Here is a 24,937-nt window from a genome sequence, read left to right as displayed (position 1 = left end):
GCACAAAAAGGTGTCCCATTTGTAAGGAATATGCATTTGTGGGATGAGCAGCAGCGCTGAGTATGTGGGTTGCGCCCATGAAAAATTTGCCAAATCTTCTCTGCCAATGCCAAACAGCTTATTCTGCCATTGACTCGTTTGGTGTTTGGTGGATTGGATGATTGAAGTTTGAAGAAACAAGACATATTGGCAATTTAACAATTTATTTATTTCACAAACAGGAGCCTCAGTAGCGTGTGGAAGAACCATACACAGCCACAACAGCCTGGCACCTCCTCCTCATGCTGGTCACCAGCCTGGTCACACACTGCTGTGGGATGGCATCCCATTCTTCAGCAAACACTCACTGACTGTAGCTGTACTTACAGTAGTAGGGCCCATGCTCACAGATGCTGCCAATCAGGCACCGCAGCACCTGGGGGTACCAGAAGCTCAAAACAAGTGTCAATAGCAACAGCAAAATAAGCTGTTTGGCATTGGCAGAGAAGATTTTTCATGGGCGCAACCCACATACTCCGCGCTACTGCTCATCCCACAAATGCATGTTCCTTTCAAATGGTGCCCCAACTAAACAGGCTTTCCAACGGTATTAGATTTATTGCCAAAAAGCATTGTTACCACAGAGAAATAATCTACCAAACACAAATTTCCTTACTTTTTGTGCTAAGTTTATATATATATATATACACATCCATCATTTCCTCCCTGTGGGTAAGGTAGTTGGTCAAAATGTTAATAATACAATTAAAGGATGGTGGGATTCCAGTATGTTGGTACTGTTTGGATTGCAATTTTATTGTTAATATTAATCTCCAGGAAAAACTCCAGCAAGAGGTCCAGCCAGATCCTCATGTCCTACTGGATTTTGTGGAGGTTGAATATCAATGGTTTATAATAAAATACTATTTTACCCATGTGCTGCTGCTTCAACAGAATGTAAAAAGGCTTGAACGTATTTATTTAAAAAAGAAATGCGTCAAATCAAGTAATATCAAATTCCAAACACTGTGTCTTACCACCCAGCAGGCATTTCCGAGATCAGCGATTTTGACTCGAATAGACTCAGCATTGCGCGGGTCTAGTGGGTTGATCAGGAGATCTGCAGCTCTGGCCCTGACTGAGAGAGGATGGAGTGGGAAAGAACAGGGTTAACACATAGAGTAAGTAGAGATGAGAGAAGAGTTCTAATGTTCACAATCTAATGTACTAGTATTATGGACCAGAGACTCTTCAGCTTTTTAACAAGGAATTAAACTTAGTCATGATGACCTATTTAGAGTGTTGCACTTTTTTGTTTAAAATCCTTATTAAGTCTGGAGATGTGATTCTAGAAGTGACCCTAGAACTAGAAAGTTTGAGTACAAGTTAATGATAATAAAATGATCGCTGTGGGTGGATGAGTAATGGCGGTGGTGAGTCATTATACTACCCAGAGGAGATATGTGGACACAAAAACCTAATAATGAGAAACTGGCAGCTATAATGTATAAGATAAAATGTCAAAACACAGTGAGGGTTATTCATTTTCTGCTGGTTCGTTACCTCACCTAAGTGATAATAATTTATTATCATTATGCTTTTTCCTTTTCTTCATCTATCAAGTAAAATTCCTGTTTACATGTTAATATTGGAGTTAATGGGGCAGTTGGATGGTACTCCTGTCACTTTGATGCTCCTAGCGCAACATGTGTAAGTCTGTTTGCTTAGATAGTTGCATTGTTTGAAAGAGGATACATTTTTATACATTTTGGTAAAAAGAAAAAAAGTAGTGTGAAAATTGTGGGAGTGAGGAGTAGTTGAAGAGACATTTTTAGGATTATACTGAACACTTTCGGGCTGGTATGGATTTCTTGAGTTTGTAAATCTGTAATTTTGTGAGAAAATAATAGTTTTGTTGTGTAAATCAGTGGATATACAGTCAGCACATCTTACTTTTGGGTGTGTCTCCTGTGCTCGAGGACGACACAGTGCGACTGCGGTCAGCGGTGGGGCTGTTGGGTGACTGGCCTGCTCCAATGTCTGCCGTTCCAACAGAAGTGGGGTTTCCCGGCATAGGATCCAGGGGCAAGTCGGGTAAGAGAGGCATGATGGCCGGGTGGCGGTCACTGCCACCGTTGGTAAGCCCCGGCTCGCCCAGGTCGCCATTATACATCTCATAACCGGAGCTGAGAGAGTGGTCCCTGTCTGTGTAGCTGAGCTCGGACTCCACCAGGGGGCAGAGGAGATGCTCGGGGGTGGGCGAGGGAGGGGGAGGATTGCCAGGGTTTGGTTTCAGTCCCTCAGGTCCCAACAAAACGTGACCGTTGGTTTTGGCTGAATTACTTTTGTTGTTGTGGGGTTTGATGGGACAGGTGGTTTCTGTGAGGAGTTCCGTGGTCGTGTCATCATCCTCGTCATCCTCGTCCTCGTCCTCATCCTCGTCCTCATCCTCGTCCTCTTCATCCTCATCCTCGTCCTCATCCTCCCCCTCCCCCTCCTGCTCCTTTGACTCCTCTTCCTCTACCACTGCCACCTCCTCTGTTTTGCTCTCACTCTTTGGCTCCTCAGTCTCATTCTCCTCTCTTTCAGTCTCTTTTTCCTCCTCCTCTTCCTCTTTTTCTCCCTCCTCTTCCTCCTCCTCCTCTACCTTCCCCTCTCCCTCATTCTCATCCTCTGCCCCTTTCAACCCCTCTTCATCCTCCTCATCCTCCCCCTCCTTGCCCTCTACCTCTGCTTGTGTTGGATCTCCATCACAAGCGTCTGTGGTGGGGGGAATGGGGGCATCTTTTTCAGCGGTACGTGTGGGCTCGTCCTCCTCTTCCACCTCCTCATCAGGGTCTTCATCAGTGATGTGGGGTGCCTCGCTCTGCTCCTGGGGAGGCGCCGCACCTAATATGGAGAGAGCAGAGGAAAAACTGTTGAGAGAGGAAGTGGGTGGGAAGGAGATATGAACTCAGTCAAAGACAGTGTAGGCAGTGAGTGAAAAAGCATGTAAGAGAGATTAAGCAAAGCAAGAGATTAAAGAGAAGGAGGCAAATGAGAGAAAAGGAGAATGAAAGAAACAGAAGGTGAAGGAGGGAGACGGAGAAAGACTGTTTTCTTTTGTGAATCAGCCTAGCCTCCCATACACAGTGATACTAGCGTGGGCCAAGTGGTTGGAGCCATTCCACCTCCTATTCATTCACAAACTGCACAAACCTACTGCACATACACATACTCACACACTCAGTCATGCTGCAGATCTTTGATTTAGAAAAATCACCTTTCTAGTTGTTGACAACATGAATACAGTAAAATAGAGCAACCCAACCTAAATATGTTACTTAACTGGCAGGAATGACGTTATGAGTCTGCATATAGGCACTTAACTAATAACATTGATAAAATATACTAGCATGGCTTGACTATGCCGAGTGCTTGTACGCTGTCTGTGGTACTAAACACCATTGCAACAGTAAACACTGTGTCACAGCAGCCAAAATATAAATGAAACCTGCAACTTTCTAGGTTGGTAACTTGCTAGATACGAAAAACGAATATCCAAAAGGTATACGGACCAGACTCATTAGTTGTCTTACTAATGCATTACAATAGGATGACACAAATTGTCCCTGTCATTAATGTTTTCAATTAATCGTAATGATTTTTCATGAATGTCTACTTTATTATTTATTTATGTTTAAAGCGTAACTCTCGCCAAAATGCAACCTAGGGTCTTTTTGTGAATGTACCCGAGTCAAACTTTCGTTTAAAAGCATATTCAGGACGGAAGCGCCACTTTTAAGATTTACCGTATTTTCGTTTTTCGGTCAAATGGCCTTTTGAATGGGAGTAATAGGGGTACTTTTATGCTAGCCTCAAAATAGTTATTTTTAAAACACTAAGAAGGCTCAACACAACATGAAACTTTGCTCCAAGTATCAGCAGGGGCTCTACACATGAACTACACCGGTGCACAAGGGTATACTAAATCTGTGGCTACTTGTTTTGATATCGACTCGTTTTGACTGCCGAGGTGGTAGCGGCCGGAAACAACAAGAGCTACGGTGAGTTGTTCAAAACCTTTTTTAGTAAACTCTGGGTACACAAACAATGTTCTCAATGCTCGAGTTCATGGGTAGAGCCCGTGGTGATACTTTGAGCAAAGTTTCATGTTGTGTTGAGCCTTCTTAGTGTTTTAAAAGTAGCTACTTTGAGGCTAGCATAAAAGTGCCCCTATTACTCCCATTCAAAAGGCCATTTGACCGAAAAACGAAAATACGGTACATCTTAAAAGTGGCGCTTCTGTCCTAAATATGCTTTTAAACGAAAGTTTGCCTCGGGTACATTCACAAAAAGACCATAGGTTGCATTTTGGCGAGAGTTATGCTTTAAGTGAATACATTTGTGGGTGCTGCAGTGCCAACAGGGGGTGCTGCAGCACTCCCAGCACCCCTACTTCCAACGGTGATGGATACAGCCAAAGAAAATACTTTTTGATTATCTCAATATTTAGTAAAGTTCTGTAATGTTGATTTAGCATCATGCTGCATTTGTCATTAATTCCTGATATCAGATTTTAATAATGTGATGTCTAATCCTTGTCAGAACAACAGCACTCAACCTGGGGAAAACTTGATATGACTCACATGTATGATTAGTCAACCTGATGGGCCTCTCCCTCTCTCTCTCTCTCTCCCTCTCCCTCTCCCTCTCGCCTCCCTCCTCCTCCTCATCTTCCCCATCCTCCTCGTCATCATCATCATCCTCGTCGCTCTCTCCCAGAGCCATGCTGGGGCCCAGCTGCGGTGGCGGCAGCAGCAGGGGTGAAGGCAGGTTGTGTTCATGCTCCCCTTTCTCTCCCCCGTCTTTGGCTCTCTCCTCCCTCTTCTCGGCCTCTCTCTCCAGGGCTTCGATCTCCAGCATCCGCCTCTCCAGCAGCTCTGCCTGCCGCTTCTGTTTCTTCTTCAGCTTCTTCTTCTTGTTCTTGGAGATCTTCCCCACCTGGGACAAAAAACAGGGCAGGAGAGGGAGCGTCACAAGGGAGGCAAGACCATGAATGAATACAAGATTTTCAAGGAATAAAACTTTTTGATGTTTATTCGAATCGTAGGTTATGATTTGTAAGTAATGTCCACTAAAACTTCCACTGTATATTGATATTAATTGTAAGGACATTTGAAATATCATCACTGTCCATTAAAAACCATGTTTTCATTGTGTTCATTTACAGGTTCGGAAGATTTTACACTTCTTAAAAAGGACCTGACGGGAACATGCAATCAAACTAATTTCTCATTTTACTGCATCCAGTACAGTATTTTTTAAAGTCAGAAAACTGCTACAACCCCATTTATTAGGGATATTGGGGATTCATTAAACATTGCTAATGTAGAGTAGTAGGAGCTTTGAAACCAGTTAGAACCTACATTTTGACTTTGTGTGTGTTTATGTTTGTGTGTGTGTGCACTCCTCCCATTTTATACTCACATCTGTTGTACTCACCGGTTTGAGCTGGGGGGCTGTGCTAACTGACAGACAAAGAAAAACAACAATCAGAGGCTCCAAAGTTTCACCAAATTCAATCTGTCACACAACCAAGTTCACACCACGTTCAATATTCCACTCGCCTGGAAAAGAGATAGTTAGGTTTTGTACATGTTTCCTTTATAGACCTGATACATACAAAATCTGGAGGTGAAGTGAGAGAATTGCAAACAAAGAAACAAAAAGATCTTTCACACTCCCACTCTCTTCGCTTGTCCCAGATCCATAATATAAAAACGGTTTATTCTTCTCGTGCCTGAGAATGTATAGCTCCTGTATAGTACAGTATTTTCTCACCTCAATCATCTCACCAATCCAAATATGGATAATAAACCATCAAAGGAGTTACAGTAGAGTGAAAATGAATATATATCCAAATATTCTTCCAAACATACAGTATTTGCAAATGAAATATGATCAATCTTTCATATTTTCCATTAATTGTTTCTTAATATGCTCAACAGACAAAGTGCGCCTAAATAAACTTGTTATAACACAAACAATCCAAACTATGTTGTCATTTTTCACCAACATACCTTCGATCTTTTCTGAAACACAAAAGTTAAATGAAGCAAGCTGAAATAAAATACATGTTTCTATAAAACACGTCTGCGCTTACGTTAATGACAATACAAACTTTTTTTTAGTTTGCCTCTTCAATCCCAGACTGATTCTGTCACCGCCAAGCCCTTCTGTTTTGACAGTTGATGGTTTTGTGCCTCACTTTAATTGCATAGAAATGTAAGCAGTATAATTGGTTGCCCTAAGGCTCAAAGAGACTCCATTGGCTGATGTAAGCAATCGACAGCTCATGAAGGGGTTCACCGGGAGGACAGGGTTCATGTCGGGTTTGTCAAGACTGTTTTTAAGAACTTGATTTTTTTCAGTCAAGGAACTTGACAGGAGATGAAAAAGCAAGAAATTCCTCTGTGTGGTTTCAAAAGGCAAGAAACTGAGGAGGCACAAAAGTATTCTCTGTGGATCCTTTTTTCTTTACTGAGCACTTCAATATTAAACATGGTAGTTTTTTTTCATTCATGAAACATATCAAACACAAGCACATTTTTGATGATTCAATTCATGATTTATTTTCATTAACTATAAATGTCAATTTCAAATCAGGATAATGAGCTACACACCTACTACATGTACTGTAAGCTTCAGCCATTACATACAATCTACATTTCTTTGAAGAAGCTACACATTTTGCGTAAATAAAACACTAACACAAACAACAAAGGACTTTACCACATGCAGAGTTAAATGGTACTCCAAAAAATGTAGTTTTTTCTTTGCAAACTAAAATAAATGCTAATTTTTAAGCAAAGTTTAGGAAAAGCTAAAATAAATTGAAACGTTAAGAAATAGTTTTGGGAAATACATTTATTTGCTTTCTTGCTGAGAGAAACTACAGCCAGCAGCCGGCTAGCTTAGCTTAGCATAAAGGCTAGAGACAAGGAATAACAGCTAGCCTGTCTAGCCTCTTCTCATCTAACTCTCAGCAAGAAAGCAAACTTCCCAAAATGTTGCACTATTTGCTTCAAAATACACATAGTGTAAGTGTTTGTGCGTCTACCTGCTGATCCAGATGGTGGGGGGGCTCCAGCCTTCTGCCATTCGGTCGCCTCCATGGCCATACGCCTAACAAAGGCGTCATCTACACACATCAGGATGTTCTCTGGCTTGATGTCCGTGTGGATGATTTTACATTTAGTGTGGAGGTAGTCAAGACCCTGCAGGACCTACAAACACATTCAGATAAACAGACACAGGTTTTATTACTGAAAAACATGTTCACAGTTGTTGGTTTAGGTGTTTATACACTCTAAATAAATGCAGACAAAACCTCTCTCCCTGTTCAACTCTCCTCTGTCCCTTTCATTCTTTCTCTCTTCCTCAGAGCCAAATAAGCCATTCTTCTAATGCTTGTCATTCTCTGAGGGCAGGGAGCAAAGGCTGTTGATGTTTTTGTTTCACCGTTTATTTCATTTTTTTCTTCCCAGAGGCTTTGAGATTGAAGCAGGGAAAAGTCTAATTTAATTTCTACTCATCTTCAGCTTGGCTTTCGAGAGGCGGGAGGAACTTCACATGCCCATCAGGTGGCTGAGGGGAAAATGCCTGAAAGCACTGCGTCTTAGGATGGCAGTGGTACTGAAATCTAAAGTGGGAACTGCACAAAAGCATGCACTGTATTATTAGGCCAAAGTATTAGGTGTGAATTTGGCTGTCTGAGTCTGTCTGAGTCTCTTGCTCTTCATATATAATATTTCTTCATCCACTGTTTTTTTTCCTTTCTTTCCTGTCAAGTCAGTCTTTTACTAGTCTCGCTTTGCCAGACCCTCCTCCAAAGAGAGCTGGAGGAGAGTCTGGCTACTCCACACAGCATTCGGGGATGTAAGGAAACCGTGCTCTGGTTTATTGGCATTTCTTTAAACCAAACACAATCGTCTTGGGCGGCGCTAAGCACCGGAGATAAAGATCTGCGGTGCCGCTGCAAAATCGGCTCGGAAGGAACTTGTTTTGGTGGAACATGTGTACGTTTAAAAGTTGTTTTAGTCGTGCAACAGAAAACTCAGATTGGACAGATAGTCTAGCTAGCTGTCTGGATTTACCCTGCAGAGATCTACCAGAGAAGTACCAGCATGTCCCCTTGTTTGACCTGTAATGCACCGCCATTCTCAGGGGAAATTCATGTAATGTTAATTGCAGTGGCCAGATACATTATTTATCCAAATTATGTGGAAATACAGTCAGCAATGTATATATGTCTCTAAATAGATTTGGTGTGTGTGTGTGTGTGTGTGTCCTTACCTGTTTGATAATGCTCTTGACACATGGCAGCGGCAGACCTTGGTAGTTGGATTTAATAATCCACTTCAGCAGGTGGTGACCTAGCACCTCAAACACCATACACACATCTGGGATGGAGAGTCAAGGACTCACATTATCATATCTCTGTCACTCACACACTAACACACACTCACACACACACACACACACACACACACACACACACACACACACTAAGTCTCTCACACACACACACACACACACACACACACAGACACACACACACACACACACACTCTTCTGATTGGGATACGTATGCCGTTGACTCCAGAGATCTTGAAGTCATCTATCAGCTGAACCACCATGTCCTTGTTGGGGTCACCGGGGTCGCTCTCTCTCACCTGGAGGACAAGAGGACATAGAGCTGAAGCAAACACGACAGGAAGAAGGACCAAAAGATGAAGCAGGATCAAGACCGGAAACAAACAAATAATATTTAAGGAAAAAAAGGACATGAAAACAGGGAAGAACAAGAAAGAGGAAGAAAGAGGGAATGGGAGGACTGAAGGAGAATGACAAAGCTAGAGGAAAGACAGGGAAAGAGAGCAGGAAAGGAAGAGGACAAGCAAGATTGATGTTGGAAGGTGTATATGTAAGGATGAGAAAATGTAGTAGAAAAGGATGAGAAGGTGTAAGAAAGAAAGGAAACATAAAATGAAAAAAGGAACAAACAAAAGAACAAAGGAAGATGAAAAGAATATGATTCCCAAACACTTAAATGTCAAACTAATCAGATTCTCACACATCGCAGCAGTTTGATCTCATCCAGGGCTGTCTCTGTGTAATGCTGGGCGCTCTTCACCACCTTCATGGCCACAAAGTTCTTCACTCTGTAATGACAAACACAGATACATGCAGTCATTTTCATACTAATGTGTTGTTTAAGCCAGTTAGGCTGATTAATGTGTCTGAATCAATATTTGTGACCGAAATTATAAAATGTCCCTCACCATGCCTTTATTACACATTTGCTCAGCTATCGTTCACACTGCCACCACTGCCATTGGAAATGCAAATGTTGCAATGTGGCACTTCTTAAAATCGATACTAACGTTAACACTGATGGTGGAAGTCAACCAAAACTCTCTCCCAGCACACCATGCTTTATTCACCAAATGTTTTTGGCTATCAGGGTCTGGCGTGTCTGACGTTCAAGCTTTGTTGCATCCTAGTGTACAGATCACCATGAATACAGGTATATAAAAGAAGAAATATCAAAGACCATAAATACAACACATTTAATATTCAAACATATTTTTAGAATATTCTCAAGCAAATCTTTCATCTCAACTCCATGAATCTCAAACTGTTCCATTACAAAGCAACAAATCCTGTATTCTATCAAAGTATATGATGCAAATGAAAGTAATGCAAATGAAAATCTAACAAACACCTGCAACAACTGCTTTGTTTGCCAACTTGGACACAGTGGAAACAAGTTGTAAACACCACACTGACATATCATCACTTTTTAAGTTGATATGACAAACTTGTTACCAACGATGAGGGGCCATCAGGTGTGTTTCACTTGTATATGTGTGAGGTAATTGTGAATAATGTCCCTGATGGCCCCTCATAACAAACTTAATCTAATAACAATAACAAAATTATCATTCTAAGACCAAAATGTACTCTCTTATAGTTCTGTTTTGGTCCCTACCAACTCCTGAGGGAAATATGTGACTCTATAGCTGCTAAATGCTCCACTATGTTCTGCCATTTGGTGCTGAGCAGGTAGTGTACAGTCACAGCTGCCTGCTGTGGCCAACAATGATGCTATGAGAAGGGTGAGATTGAACCAAAACATTAAAGTTGTAAATTATGCATGTTAGGAGGTAGAAGACAACTCAAGTCTTAATATTGACACACTGAATATAACATTTGTCAAGGATTGACTGACTGTACGGTAACCCAACTCCAACTCACTAGTTTATGACCACCATTAGTGTAATTAACACCAGTGGATAAGTACATGAGTTTGTGTGTGTGTGTGTGTGTGTGTGTGTGTGTGTGTGTGTGTATCAGGGTAAGGTGACACTGGGTTGATGATAGCGTCATCCATCCACACTGGTTGCCTCGTGAACACAGAAACAACATTACAGTGCAAATGGATGTCTTTGGTACCAGTGCAGGGTGGTGTTGGTTGCAACCGTCGTTGTGGTAACAGTCAACAGATATGGCGTGTGTGTGTGTGTGTGTGTGTGTGTGTGTGTGTGTGTGTGTGTGTGTGTCAGGATGTGTTGAGGGCTTCTTTCATTATCGTATTTGTGTTGAGTATGTGTGTATCTTGTAGGTCCACTATACTGAACTGTGTGTGTGTGTGTGTGTGTGTGTGTGTGTGTGTGTGCATGCATGCGTGCGTGCGTGCATGCATGCGTGCGTGTGTGTGACTCACTGTATGTCCCAGCATAGCCATACGGTGGAGAAGTGCCCCCACCCCAACTTCCTGATCACATGGTACCTCCCGTTGAACAAATCCCCGATCTTCACCGGATGGTACCCTCCTGAGGGATAAAGAGAGAGACGATGAAGGTTACAGGCAGCTGATAGTCTTAACCAGGCAATGACATGAAATCCATTAGTGAGTAAGAATTGGAGGAGCAGAGAGGGAGGGAGATCAAACTGAGAAAATGAGACGGGAGAGAAGTGTTGTGGATTAATAAAAAACAGAAGAAGCAGAGGGAAAGTATACAGCACAAACAAGTAAATTGCAAGTAAATGTTATTTATATAGCCAATATCACAAATCACAAATTTGCCTCAGGGGGATTTACAATCCGTACAACATACAACACCCTCTGTCCTTTTCGACACCCGCTTATGATAAGGAAAAACTCCCCAAAGAATCCCCTTTAATGGAAAAAAAATCAGGAAGAGCAACTGAGGAGGGATCCCCCTCACAGGGCGGACAGACGTGCAATATATGATGTTTGTACAGAATACACTAACAATCCATATGACAAAATGATACTTGGCATGTGAACATATATGAAAAAAGATGGATCCAGGAGGATGTCAAGCAGCTTCAAGGTGTCGACAAAAGCTACAATAAAGATACCAAAATGCTTCCTTAAAAGCTCATCAAAAGGAAATAAATCAGCCACTATTTTGATAATCAATAAATCAATTTAGTAGTTTTTCAAGAAAAATGCTAGTTCAATGTTTGCTGGTTCAAGCTTCTATAATGTGGAGATTTGTTGTTTTTCTTAAAGTAGCCATATTATGCTCATTTTCAGGTTCCTAATTGTATTTTGAGGTTGTATCAGAATAGGTTTACATGGTTTAATTTTCAAAAACCACCATATTTTTGTTGTACTGCACATTGCTGTAGCTCCTCTTTTCACCCTGTGTTCAGGTCTCTGTTTCAGCTACAGAGTGAGACCTCTCACTGCTATAACATCTTTGTTGGCAGTCGCACATGCGCAGTATCTAGGTAAGATCACATCATCTAGCTAGCTGTTTGTTTCTACAACTTCAGTCAGTACAAGGCAGGATTAGTCGGGATACTTCTTCTAAACGAGGGCACACTTCCAACTTTGCATGGAATACCTGCAGAATAGGGACATGTAAGTAGTTCTTTTGTAGATTATGGTGAACTAGTGTGTGTTGTAGCAGTGTTTTGCCATTCAGAACGAGCTAGCATGCTAGCGCTAGCATGCTACGGTTAGCCACCTCGTTTCGGCTAGTGACGTAGAAAGCCCTGCTGATTTTGAACAGCTCACCCGGAGACTGAAGGCAAGACACATTCAGAAACCCGTATCTCACTCAAAACAGCATGGATGTTTTTTTCCCAAGTTTGTATGCGTGTGGAAGCACCAGAGACACAAAATAACACCCCAAATCCCAGAAAAAAAGTGATTTTTTTCATAATATGGGCACTTTAAATAAAACAATATGTTCTGGTTTTGGACTATTTGTCACACACAAAAAGACATTTGAAGATTCCACCTTGGATTTTGAGAAACTATGATGGGTATTTTTCTTTTTTCAAACGTTTAATAGGCAAAACATTTAATTGACAATAAAAATAATTGTTACTTGCAGCTGTAGTGAACATTATTAACATTATTAACATTATTTAGTATTGAGCAAACATGAATTGTCTTAAAATAGATGTAAACAGCACTAATATTTGTAGCAGGTGAGACGTCGCAGGAACTTAAGCTCCCAGACAAGAATATCCTGTATACTTTGTGTTCTACATGCTGCCATTTTCATTTTATTTTTTACATATTGTGCCTCTTCCCTGGAGTGCAGAAACATAAATATAGTATATTGATAATGTGTTTGCAGTATGTAGTTTTTGTAATCCATTAGGCATCCTTTCTAACTCAACTTAAAATTGAACAAATTAAACATTGTTCAAAAGCACAAATCCTCGTGATTCTATCTGTGTGAACCATTTTAAGATTCCAATATCACTGTGACAACAACAGTTGCTTTTTTTGTAACAGGAGTGCATACAAAACAGAACAGTATAGGTAAGACAAGAAACATATGTGCATCGTTAAATTGAGTTGAATATCACTTAGATTGATTCTGACTTGATAGTACAGTAGATGATAGTAAACTCCAAAATGTTCAGAAGAGACCAGGATCATCATGTTAATCAAAGGAGTTCAATAACAAAAACTATCTTATTTTGTGTCTGTGACTGTGTCTTTGGGCTTGTGTTCAATAAGGAGGCTGTTAATTAAGAGGTTAAACAACAACAACAAAATCAGTGGTTGTTTGTAATGCTTCAACCTGAAACATCAAAATCCTCTTTGTTGTTGCTACGATGACACGACCAGCTGGCGGAGAGAGATGTCTTGCTTACATCTGTTGTAGGTGTCTTTAATTGAACATAAACTTGGTGAATTGTATATTTTTAAGTAATATAACACAGACACACCAGAAAGGTGGGCAGGCCAAAATGTGTAGAGTACACAGAACACTACAATAATACTACTACAACTCAAACTAATAATAAACCATATAGGCACTTCTCCTAAGAGGGTTACAACATGCATTATATGAGTTTTTGAATTTCTTAAAATATTCAGAAATAAATAAAAGAGGTAACACGTGAAGGGCTTTATGAGTAGAATCACTTGTTTTTAACAGAAAGACAATGAAAAGAAGCCAAAATACACAACAGAGATGATTTTTCGTTTTCTTTTAGTCTTTCATCTTACTGAAGTGAGATCTGACAATTTGGCTGTGCTTCTTTCAAAACAACCTCATAGAAATCAAGAGTTGTCCTCCAAAACATCATGATGTATTATAGCATATAATTAAAAGACATCATTGTATATTTAGAATAACAGTAACAGCAAAATAAAACCTACATTACCTACAGATATCAAATGATAAGAGAAGTGGAAAGTTCTAAAGTGTTTACAGAATGGGTGCAGCATTTTGAAACACAGCGGTGTAATGAAAATGAACCTCTTAGCAGACAGCACAGCCTTTGGCATCCTGGGCCACTGCAGAAAACTAGACTGCCGCTCCTTTCTGGCACCAACTAAACAACCTTGAAACGCTGGTGTCACAACTGCCGAGCGTTTCACACTGATGGCTACAGCGACGCTGCTGCAAAACCCATCAGGACGGAGGGAGAAATGGGGAAGAGAATTACAGATATAAGCAGAGAGAGAGGAGACATTGTTGAGCTCTGTACGACAGATGTAGTGGATGAGTGGAAGTAATGGGCTGGGACAGATGACTCCAGTATGTGTGGGTCTGTCTGTGTGTTGTTCTGACCTTTGCAGTAGTCCGCGGGGTCCTCCTGCTCCTCATCATCGGAGCCCAGGATCTCCTCCTCCGGCTCCGGGGGCCCTGCTGGCTCAGGGGGAGGCGGAGGGGGGGGTGGGGGAGGAGGGGCACTCACCGGGGCTTTCTGCTGGGTCTCAGGCCTGTAAGCACAACAGAAGGATGGAAGTTAGGTAACCTATCAGGTAACTTTGATTGGAAACCCATCTCCCAGCCTGAACATTTTTGTTTTAGTATTTCTAGCTGTGACTCAAAGCGAGTGCAACTATAGACTGAGCTTTAAGTGCAGATGACTAATATCTAAATAATAACTTGTCGCTGACTAGTATCATTCAACACTGATTCATCCAGTACTGAGTTTATGAAAGCTTTTGATTTGCTGCTCTGAACACATTGTGTCAGACAGGTGTTTCATGCAGAGGAAGTGAATATCTACAGTTGACATGACTAAAAGATAAAGAATGAAGGTGGCAACTACAGAAACTCATATTTAATCAAGAATGCGGTCACAACACCAGGAATATGTTTTGGTTATTTATTAAATCATCAGAAGTACAATATATAACAAAAACAGGTTCTGATCAAAACACCAATCAAACCTAGCTAACTGATATTCATTCAAGGATTTCTGCAAATGGAAGACCAAGCCTACTTGCAGAACACGCTTAAAGAAATACTTTAGTTTTAAGTTGGTGCAGTTTTTTTTCTTGTGTGTATGGCAAGGCCCAATTTTGACATAATAAAATGAAATTCATGTCTAAAGAGTGCAGTGCGTAAGGAACTCTTTATTTCTGTACAACCACTTCTGTAAAGTCAAACCCAATGGATCTTATTCTCACATTCCCTAAAGTATTGTAAAAGTACACTTTCAGATTGACAAAAGAGCAGAACACAAGCGGTCCTCTCCATGACCATGGCTGGGCATAGTTGATGCAGACAACATTAACACTGTTATAATAACCACAGGGTAATTTTAATATCAATTCATGTTCTGAGGTAGCCTGGTCCTACCAGACTCTCGTACATTTCATTTGTACAGAGAGTCTGGCCTCTCTCCATTGACAAGTGTTAACTTCCTCAAAGGCGGGTACTCTGTTGAAGTTTAAAACTATAGGATCTGCCCAGAGCCACTCTGGATCTGCCATAACCAATCGCTAACGTTTGGTTGTGACGTATGTCATGCGCATGTGCAACAAGAGGGGAGACCGACAACAACTATCAGCTTATATTTAGCATTAGCATCCCTAGTGTTAGCCTTAACCCACCTAGCCAACTCCTTCACCACTAACGGAGCGAGCTGGAAAATCAAACTTTTCCCGAACCCCATGGGGAGGAGGGCCACAACATCATGGCCACCATCACAACTCAGCAAATATTGTTCTTGCTCGGGCTTTAACTTCTGGATATTCGGACCGAATGGCTTCACTCACATCTTTCTAGCGCACATCCTCAACGTCATCGCTCTCAGCCACTTCCTCTGTTCGCTGAATGGACGCCAAATATTTGGCCTGAGAAAACCCGTACTGAAGGAAAATGAAAATTGAGCGGAAGTACGTAGGAGGGCGGACAACTGGATTGTGCAATAAGGCAGGGGGAGGCTAGTTCTGAGGTATTTCAAATCAGATAATAAAAACAAAAGAAAATCAAACGTTATATTGTGTTTTTAAAATCTAAGGCTATGACAGATTTCAATAAGATTCAACTTAATGATAACACTGAATTATCACCCAGTCCAAATCATAACTGCAGTTGGTTGATGGGCTGATATTGTTTGTAGCTCACAGACAGTCAGGTTGAACCGATCAACACCCACCCAACACCTCAGACATGAATCACCAGACAAAAATGGATGACCTCCAAAATCAATTCTGAATCAATCCTGAAGAAATGTAGTATTATGTAGAAGGTATTCTTAAAATGTATGGCATGATTAATGACATTGACATATTAATACATATTAGACTATGATATTGGATATCAGAAGGTTCATCTCCACTGTCCACGTCCTCTCAGTTAACAGCCTTGTTCCACTCCCTTTTGCATTTCTAAACTGGAACTGAGCCCATGAGAGAGAAAAAATAAAATAGGCTGCAGAGCACAAGCTGCTTCTTTCTATAGGCCTGGCTACTTTTTGAGCATTTATCCAGGGCGACTTACAATGATTGATGAGGCAGGGGGTTCAGCATTTTGCTTTAGGATGCTGCCATGGCACACGTGGCTATTTGGGGTGGTTTGTGGTATGTTTTGGGCCAATCCTACCAAACCTCTACACCAACCTGCCACTGTGCTACTTGTAATCGATTTTGGTCTAACTAGCCCACGGTTCTTTACTGTTCATGGATCCTGTAGAGCAGTGGTTCCCAACCTGAAGGTAGGGAGACCCCAAGGGGTTGCAAGGTCAATCTGAGGGGTCAGACATTTACAAAAATTACAAAACTACGTTTATTTTTTCAGACAGACATTCTTCTATTGTTTACTTTTTTTCTTGAAAACTGCTGGATAACTTTACCTCTTATGGCCTCTGAAAAAATTCAAAAACTGCTGGGAACTCCTGCTTTAAAGCACTGAACACTAAACTCTACCACTGTATGCTATACCTGCAGTACCACAGTGATGTAACAATGCTATCCAACAAATGTGTCCACATTTGCTGTGATTGTGATTGTGTCAGATGAGCTCTCCTGTCACACAATCCTGTGAGATTGAAGGTGTGCATTGGAGGTGAGAATGTAGCTCTCACATTCATTAGTGCTAGGAAAAAGTGTGACATTTTCAATCAATCTAACATTTCCTTATCATGACTAAATCAAATCTTCACCTTAAGAAAACTGGCCGTTTCAATGATCTCTCTGTTAGACAACTCGGCCTAAGAGAGCTCGACAAACACGTCCTATTCCACGTCACCTTACAGTACCGGCAACATGATCAAATGCTAAATTAGGACAGAAAAAATATAAACACACAAAGCAAGCGCTTGTGAGCTGTTATAAAATTGCGGTCACAGGCTCAGACACATGATGGAGCCTCTTGGTGTGTTGCCATGGCAACTGCAGAGCGAGGAGGGGGGGAAAATCCAGGACACCAAGCGTTAATGTGGTGGCAAGGCCAACACACATAAGCAATGGTTCTTCCAATGCAGCAGTGAAGGACAGCAGATAGCATTGAGATTTCATGGCTGTTTTACAACTGACACACGCACGCACACGCACACACACACGCACACACACACACACACAGAGTAGAGGGCTGTCCTTGCAGTAGGATGCTGCTTCTTTACCAAAGCAGTCACGTAGGGTGTCTGTCATACATCACATCTATAAGCTCAACGCTTTTATAAGGCTCATCTTGCCATTGGCTGTACGAACACTTAGCCTCCCATAACTTTCTGGACCTGAGCCGAGCAGCAAAAACATTAAGACAGCAAAGAGAGACAGGCAGAGGAAGGACGGGGACAGAAGAAAGACTAATTGAGCAAACAGAAAACAGAAAGAAAGAGGTTGAAATGAAGAGAAACAAGGAAGGAGAGAATCAGAGAGGTGGGCAGAAAAAAAGAAAGAGAAAGAAAAAGGAAGTCAGATATAGAGAGAAGCCTAATCAGACTAAAACATCAACCTCAAGAGACATACGTAAGCAGAAAGGCGAGACAGAGAAATACGCAGGCAGAAACAGACAGACGGACAGACAAATACAGTATACAGAGAGAGAGAGAGAGACAGGCAGACAAACACAAGCCGAGACAGAGAAAGTAGGAGGAGGCAGAAAGAGAGTAGTGTAGGCTGACAAGCAGAGAAAACAGTCAGAACAAAACAGACACACGCAGAGAAAAGCAGAGGCAGCAGGCAGGAAAAAACAGAAACGGAGAAAGAGAAAGAAGAGAAAGAAACAGGAAGAAAACAATAACAGCATGGACACAATCAGGGGAGGAAACATACAAAACAATGTGCCTTGTATGTGGGTGTATGTTTTTTGAGACATACTGTACATCATTCCACCTTAAAGTCCACTGAAAAACAGGTGGAGGTGGAAAAAGCATTCGTGCTATGCGAGTGGAAAACAAACAGGAGGCTGACAACAAGCTCATCTTTGAACACCAAAATACAACAGTGAACTAAGGTCATTACCTTCAAACACACAGTACAGCATTTGTGTAATTAGAAATTAAGATTTTTTTTTGGGGGGGTGGTGATGATCTGTTTTTTTCTGCTTTTATTTGTACAAAAGTGAGATGTTACATCCTTTTTTAAATATGCAAATCACAGCATACAGTAGATCCAGAGAGTAATCCCCCCTCCCCCTTCAGAGGCTGTTAATGGCTGCCAAAGTCTACAGACATTCTGCTAGACCAGAACTGCACTGCTCAACTGTACAGAGAGCTACACAATTGCATCTGCAACACTGTAAGTGTTACAGAAATGATGAGGGGTAAACATATGGTAGCTACTTTGCATAGGCAAGGTAAAAGTGCATCCTTTGGTTGAGGAACAAATTGATGCTGCTACTGTGCAAATAAGTGCCAATAAGTGGAGGATAATATATTACACATTTAAACAGAGGATGGAGCATGGTAAGCATGAAATCCTGCATACTGTTGAACGTCAGTGGCACATGTTTAGAATCAGAAGTTAAATTCCTGATTGTGGTGTTTTTGTTTACAGATTTTGTACAGCTGGCAAGCTATGAAGGCTTAATGCTGGGTTAAAAGACAGTACATTTCCAAAATAATTACCTGTCCCTCACCTTCCGCTCTCTGTGTGTCTACGTTCTCAAACTCTGTACACTTCGAGAAACAACAACAAACTTCGAGCTAGCATGCTACACGCTGAAAATGGCAAGTTTGTAAAAACAATTGGATTGTGCAACAAGGCAGGCAAGCTTGGTTCTTTCGGGGAATGGTTGTAAAGATTTACAAAGAACATGTTTACGGCATTAGCTACCTTACTGGGACATTTTGGAACCAATTGGCGGGGATTTGCTATGGAGAAAATACACACGACAATACACTGGTAAGAGCAAATTAAGTTTAACCATGTATCCAGCTAAATTTAAATAGCTTACGTTACTGTATTGTGTGAGCAATGAACTTGTTTTAATATTGTATGTGGCGTTTCCTTTTGCGGGGTGCAAATGTTCCACCAAAACAAGTTCCTTCCTGAGACCATTTTAATGTATGTGTGGTATAACCTTACTCCACAGCGCTGTGGAGATAGGTCTGGCAATGCGAGACTAGGGTTACGGTAACTACATTCTAGCAGTTATCCGAAAAACTAGGGTCCTAGAAATTCGGTCCTGAAACTGTAGCTTTCTCTATTGTTGGAACATGCACCTCACCACAAACTTAAGGTTGGTATAATGGAAGAACTGTGCTGATTATCAAGATGACATTAACCCTGTAATGGTTCAGCTGGTGTTTGTGAGCACGTGTGTGATCACCTTGCCTCGGGGCAGTGTGGGAGAAGAAAATATGAACCATCAGGAATGTCCTGCCTGTACAGTATAAGTATTTTTATGTTCATGTAAAAGTGTGTGTGCGAGCTTATTAATGCATTGTCCACTCCTGCATAATGCAAGTTTAAAATAGGACACTAAATGCATATTTTGGTAAAACACTATTTTGAAACTGGTAGCACTGCTCCAGTATATGTGACTGTAGAGCACAGGTTGAGACAAGAGTCTCTCAGCCTACAACCTTGTACTGTGGAACTGGAAGTAAATGACTGCAGAATGTGCAGTACATCCTTCAACATCTTGTTATGTGTGTGGACATGCCCAGGCTGTTTCTTACACCCTAACCTGTACAGTGTGTGGACAGATCTGAACATGAACACACACACACACACACACACACACACACACACACACACACACACACACACAGTTTTCAGTGTCAGCTTTTCCACTCTCACGCCCTGCAATGGCATCTGTAACCCCAGTGTTACATTCTCCACCAACAGGCACGCTGTTTTAGATCCAGCATGCTTTATGTGAAAATAATTAATTAAATAAGACATTTCACTCATTGAACGGGTAATGTACAGTATGATGTGATTAGTTCAAATGTTGTGTTGTACTAAGCTAACTTGAAAGGTTAATCTTGTTGATAATCAGCGGAGGACCAAGCTTGTCCAAGCTTCATCATTCACACCTGAAGACATCATCGTGTCATCTGCAGAAGATCATCATGACTGCAGTGGAAACGCTGTGTTGTGCTGAGGGATGAGGAGAATATAAAAAAAAAATAAGATGTAAAGTGATTTCCTTTGACAAAACCCACAGGAAGAAGATGGAAACTAAGATGCCACTGAAGACTGAATTCCTAACCAATCGTAAAGCAATTTTTCCTACCAGTAAATTCCTCATCATACCACACTGTCTGAACAGCTTTGCTGACTTGACAGGGCAAGGAAACAGGTAAAACAACTTCTGGATTTACCCTCAAAACAAGTATTCGTTTTGATATAAATACAGCTCTGTGTCAACAATTACAAGAATCCACTGTCATCAGGTCAATGAAATTAAAGTTTCAGGTTTTTTTTTTTTAACCTTTATTTATCCAGGTAAGTCGATTGACAACAACTTCTCATTTGCAACGGCGACCTGTCACATTCACACAGTTACACATTCATACCTGGAAGCTGCCCAGTACAACCACAGTCTGATCTGCTGGCCACGGAGCAGCTCCACTGGAGCGGTTGGGCTTAAGGGCCTTGCTCAAGGGAACTCAGAAAAGTTCTGGATATTGAGGGGGTGGTGATGATCTGTTTTTTTTCTGCTTTTATTTGTACAAAAGTGAGATGTTACATCCTTTTTTTAAATATGCAAATCACAGCATACAGTAGATCCAGAGAGTACTCCCTCCTTCAGAGGGTGTTAATGGCTGCCAAAGTCTACAGACAGTGGCACATGTTTAGAATCAGAAGCTCTGGTTGATGGACAGCATTATCACTAGAGCTAGACCGATAAATCAGCCAATATTAGCTTATTAGCAGATACATCGTATAGGTGTATATGTGTCGAAAATTAGAAGTGTCACCATTACATAGTTTGTCCACCAGAGAGCACCGACAGGTTAAATGTAAAATGTCTTTGTACGTTATCTTGGTCGCATTGCTATAAAAAACTATCTCAAGGATCTGTATCAAGACTGTTGGTTTATGCAATGTGTTGAAAAAAATTACTATTGGCTGATATATTGTAATAAGATATTTAAAACTCCAAACTATCAATATCAGCCTCAAAAATCCAATATTGGTCGGGCTATAATCATCTCTCAGTGCCTAACCAACATACAAGTCCTAAGTGTGACTGTATTCCCAGGTATAAAGGATAAGGCTGGCGATAGTGTTTATCATGGTTAATGTAAAAAAGAAAAGACAAAAACAACAATGTGTTAGTCCATCTCAAAAAATACAATCCTTTTTAAAAATAGGTCTTGTATATAGTGTATACTTATATTTTTAAAAGCTAAATAATTTGCTAAAACAGCTGGGCCCTGTAGTTTTTATCAAACTTTACTCAATCAGGAGTAAATAGTGTTTTTGTTCGGAGTAACTTTCAGCCATGATTTGGTTCTTTTGTGAGTATTTACAGCAGCAGGACAGTGCCCATGTTCATTGTAATGGAGAAAGCTGTCACCATGTGCAACCGTGTGGATCACTTATGTCTTTTGATAGTTTTTTTAATAACTATGTAAATAGCTCAAATGCTATTCTCATGTTAAATTCCATCACTTTGAAACGGTTTTGAGGCACATGGATCTGCAGATAGAGAACACTCCCAGTGGTTAGGGATGTAACAATTACTGGTGTAACGGTAAACCACCGTAAAAATGTTAACTATTACCGTTTTTATTTAAAATATCATTATTATCACGGTGGATTACCACGGTGTAGAAACCGTTTTCAGACCGTTTTCAGACCAGAACGTAAGTTAAAACTATTCTGTAGCTTGCTAAACTGTCACGGGTTTTACTGCCTCGTTATCTGTGTAAACGTTTAAGCTACGTTTATTCATATTTCAATAAGTGTACTGCTACAATGTGGATTACGTTTTGCCCGTGTTACGACATGACATTTATTTGGAGTGAGAGAGATATATTATCACCTTGATTATATTGCTGTTGCTGTGTTTCTTATTACATAGCTGATGGATGTGCAGATTGTTTAATATTACTTGTGCAGCCATGTGTAATAGATGTGGCTTATTCTCAGTCTGTGTTACTGAGCAATATGTTACATTTGTTAATTATTACAGAGAAATTAATGTAATTCTTACTATTGTTTCTTGTTATATGCTGGTGGCTATAACATTTAGTTTTGGTAAATAATGTTCACAGTAAGTCAAATGCTTATTAATGTGCATTATTATTTGCTTATATTTCAGAACCACATCCAACTTCACATGTAACGTCAAATACAACTTCATAGTTAACTTCATGTTGGAGTTGTAAATAAATCATCCTGGATCTCAAAGTCAGACATCTCTGGTTCAAGTTCTTACCAGACACCCTACAGCGGGCCAGTGTTTCAGCAGCCAGTTTTCAATAGTTTTTACAGTCCTATTGCCTATATTTTTGTAGTGCCTACTTGTGTAGGCATATCAGTGCTTTCTGAACATATTGAACACACTTTTAAAAATGCCGCGATAATACCGAAAACCGTGATAATTTTGGTCACGATAACCGTGAGGTTAAATTTTCATACAGTTACATCCCGTTTTAAAAGGTATGGAAGCTAGAACAGTGTCTATGTCAAAATACTTCCCTGGATATGATTCTTTTGAAATGATGATATCAGTAAAGACAGAATATGATTCGTCTTTATTGTTGTAAGTTGAAGTTGTTGAGATTGTGAATTATTATATACTATCATTGTCTATCGTTATGATATTATACTATCAACACATCATTTACTTTGAGTATTTCAGCCCATACATATCTTTGATGTTGTGATTTGACTAGGTTTTGTTGCTTGTGTGTGTGTGGTGACTCCTCCATCCACAACAAATCAGTAACTGAACCAGTTAAAAGAATGCCACAATCATTTGGAAGGAATCTGGGTCTCATTGTATTTGCCCCATGTAATGACACATAGTAAAAGATTTCTTTTCTTGATAACATCAGTGAAAAGACATGAGAATGACAAACTACGATTGCCTTTTTTAACCTTTGCTTTAAAAATGTGTCAGTCTTGATCTGCCTGCTATCGCCAGGCCAAAATACATGCAGTTGTGCCATTAATAATGACGGAAATACATTATTACGGAAAGACTAAAATGCATCTCGAACCCATTGTATCATTGCATATCTTCTTTGCAATTTAATTTTTTCTTCTATTTTTCCTGAATCTTATAGACATGACCAAAAAATGTTTGCAGTATAATTGCATATAATTGGAACTAATAATTTAATCTTGCTCTTGAGACCCGACATCAGTAAGGTATCCGGATGTTAATGACAAAGAAAACCACAGAGAGTTTCTTATACATCTCCGACCGCTCAGAAGCCATATAAAATAGTTGACCGCTCTCGAGTTAAAACTTGATGACTCATCCTTAAACATGTCTCGTTATCACCAAGGTAACAGGTATTCCTTAGCAACAAGAGCATCATCCTCCACTCTCAATGTTAAGGCGTGGGTTTCAGACCGCGGGTGTCCTTAAGCTCTGCTTAACCATTCCTACAGTCTCCACCTCTGATTGATTCATTGTTAATCTTTCATTCTCTCCGTCTCTCCATCTTGGCCCGGTTGGACAGCTGACTCATTCTCTCCTCTCCTCCAGAGTATGTGTCTGTGCAGAGAACTGAGATCTCACCGCTATTTTCAGGATGAAGCCTGCACTGCCCCCACGTAACCTCTAGCTGATGGCTCAGCAGGATCCTGTTTCATACCACCAGCCATCAATTCAATACATTCTCACAAGGTGCAATGCTAGATTCCCATACAGCATACACTATGAATGTGGCTGCTGCCATAATCCTGAACTATAAATTCTGCTTCAGAGGTATTTTAAAAGGCAAGAGGGCCAGACATTAGCCCTAGGGTAGTCTTTATCCACGATGTTCCACTTTCGGGATTGCTCTCGTTCTGCCAGAAATTCCGCCGGATTCCGCTCTTATTGGATGTCCGTTTTCAGATGTCCTGTTTCCTTCCACTTTCTTTGTGTTGTAATTTTAAACTCCAGTCGATTTATGAAGACTATGGTTAACTGCTCCTCAGATCTGTGCAGGGTAAATCCAGACAGCTAGCTAGACTATCTGTCCAATCTGAGTTTTCTGTTGCACGACTAAAACAACCTTTGAACGTACACGTTCCACCAAAACAAGTTCCTTCCCGAGGTTATTTTGCAGCGGCACCGTGGCTCCGCCCAAGACGATTGTGACTGGCAGGGTACCCCCAGGATTCTTCAATTTAAATTTAAGACTTTTTAAGACATTTTTAATGCCAATTTAATGGCCATATAACAGAAAATCAGTGTGGATTTCAGGCCTGAGAAAAGCATTATTTACCATGTAACGTTACCTGAATTTAATAAAACATTTTATTATAATACTCAATCACATATAACTCACAACTTTGACACACACAAAGGTGTGTTAAGCTAGTAGCGGATAATGTAGCCCCGGGCTGCTAGTCTTAAGTGGAGATGTGGAGCGGGCTACAAAGGTCTGGTAAGCTCAATTGTTTCTAACTCCACACCTCTAGATATTTTAATTTATGATTGGCTGGGTATCGTTTGATACCGGTACTGATACCGTGACTTCGATACCGGTTCCTAAACAATTATTTTTTTGGTACCAATTTTATAAAACAAAAAGCAATTACATTACACTT

The 24,937-nt window shown here is 40.6% G+C and overlaps 1 protein-coding gene across 3 annotated transcripts in view; it reads right to left on the bottom strand.

The window, feature by feature from the left end:
• The window catches only part of srpk2 (SRSF protein kinase 2), a 73,255-nt gene that overhangs the window by 8,417 nt on the left and 39,901 nt on the right, over positions 1-24,937 (bottom strand). For all 3 annotated transcript variants that reach the window (XM_078257423.1, XM_078257424.1, XM_078257422.1), the window contains 10 exons: positions 14,100-14,251; positions 10,751-10,859; positions 9,098-9,185; positions 8,609-8,696; positions 8,317-8,423; positions 7,082-7,247; positions 5,449-5,489; positions 4,608-4,962; positions 1,933-2,868; positions 1,017-1,117 (listed from right to left, as the gene is read on the bottom strand). In XM_078257423.1, the coding sequence (XP_078113549.1) occupies positions 1,017-1,117; positions 1,933-2,868; positions 4,608-4,962; positions 5,449-5,489; positions 7,082-7,247; positions 8,317-8,423; positions 8,609-8,696; positions 9,098-9,185; positions 10,751-10,859; positions 14,100-14,251 (2,143 nt within the window). The remainder of the gene's footprint in view (positions 1-1,016; positions 1,118-1,932; positions 2,869-4,607; positions 4,963-5,448; positions 5,490-7,081; positions 7,248-8,316; positions 8,424-8,608; positions 8,697-9,097; positions 9,186-10,750; positions 10,860-14,099; positions 14,252-24,937) is intronic.

The sequence above is a fragment of the Sander vitreus genome, chromosome 8 (genome assembly GCF_031162955.1).
Source record: "Sander vitreus isolate 19-12246 chromosome 8, sanVit1, whole genome shotgun sequence".
Taxonomy (NCBI): Eukaryota; Metazoa; Chordata; class Actinopteri; order Perciformes; family Percidae; genus Sander; species Sander vitreus.
The sequence above is the reverse complement of the archived record's forward strand: the minus strand, read 5'-3'. Positions and strand labels throughout refer to the sequence as shown.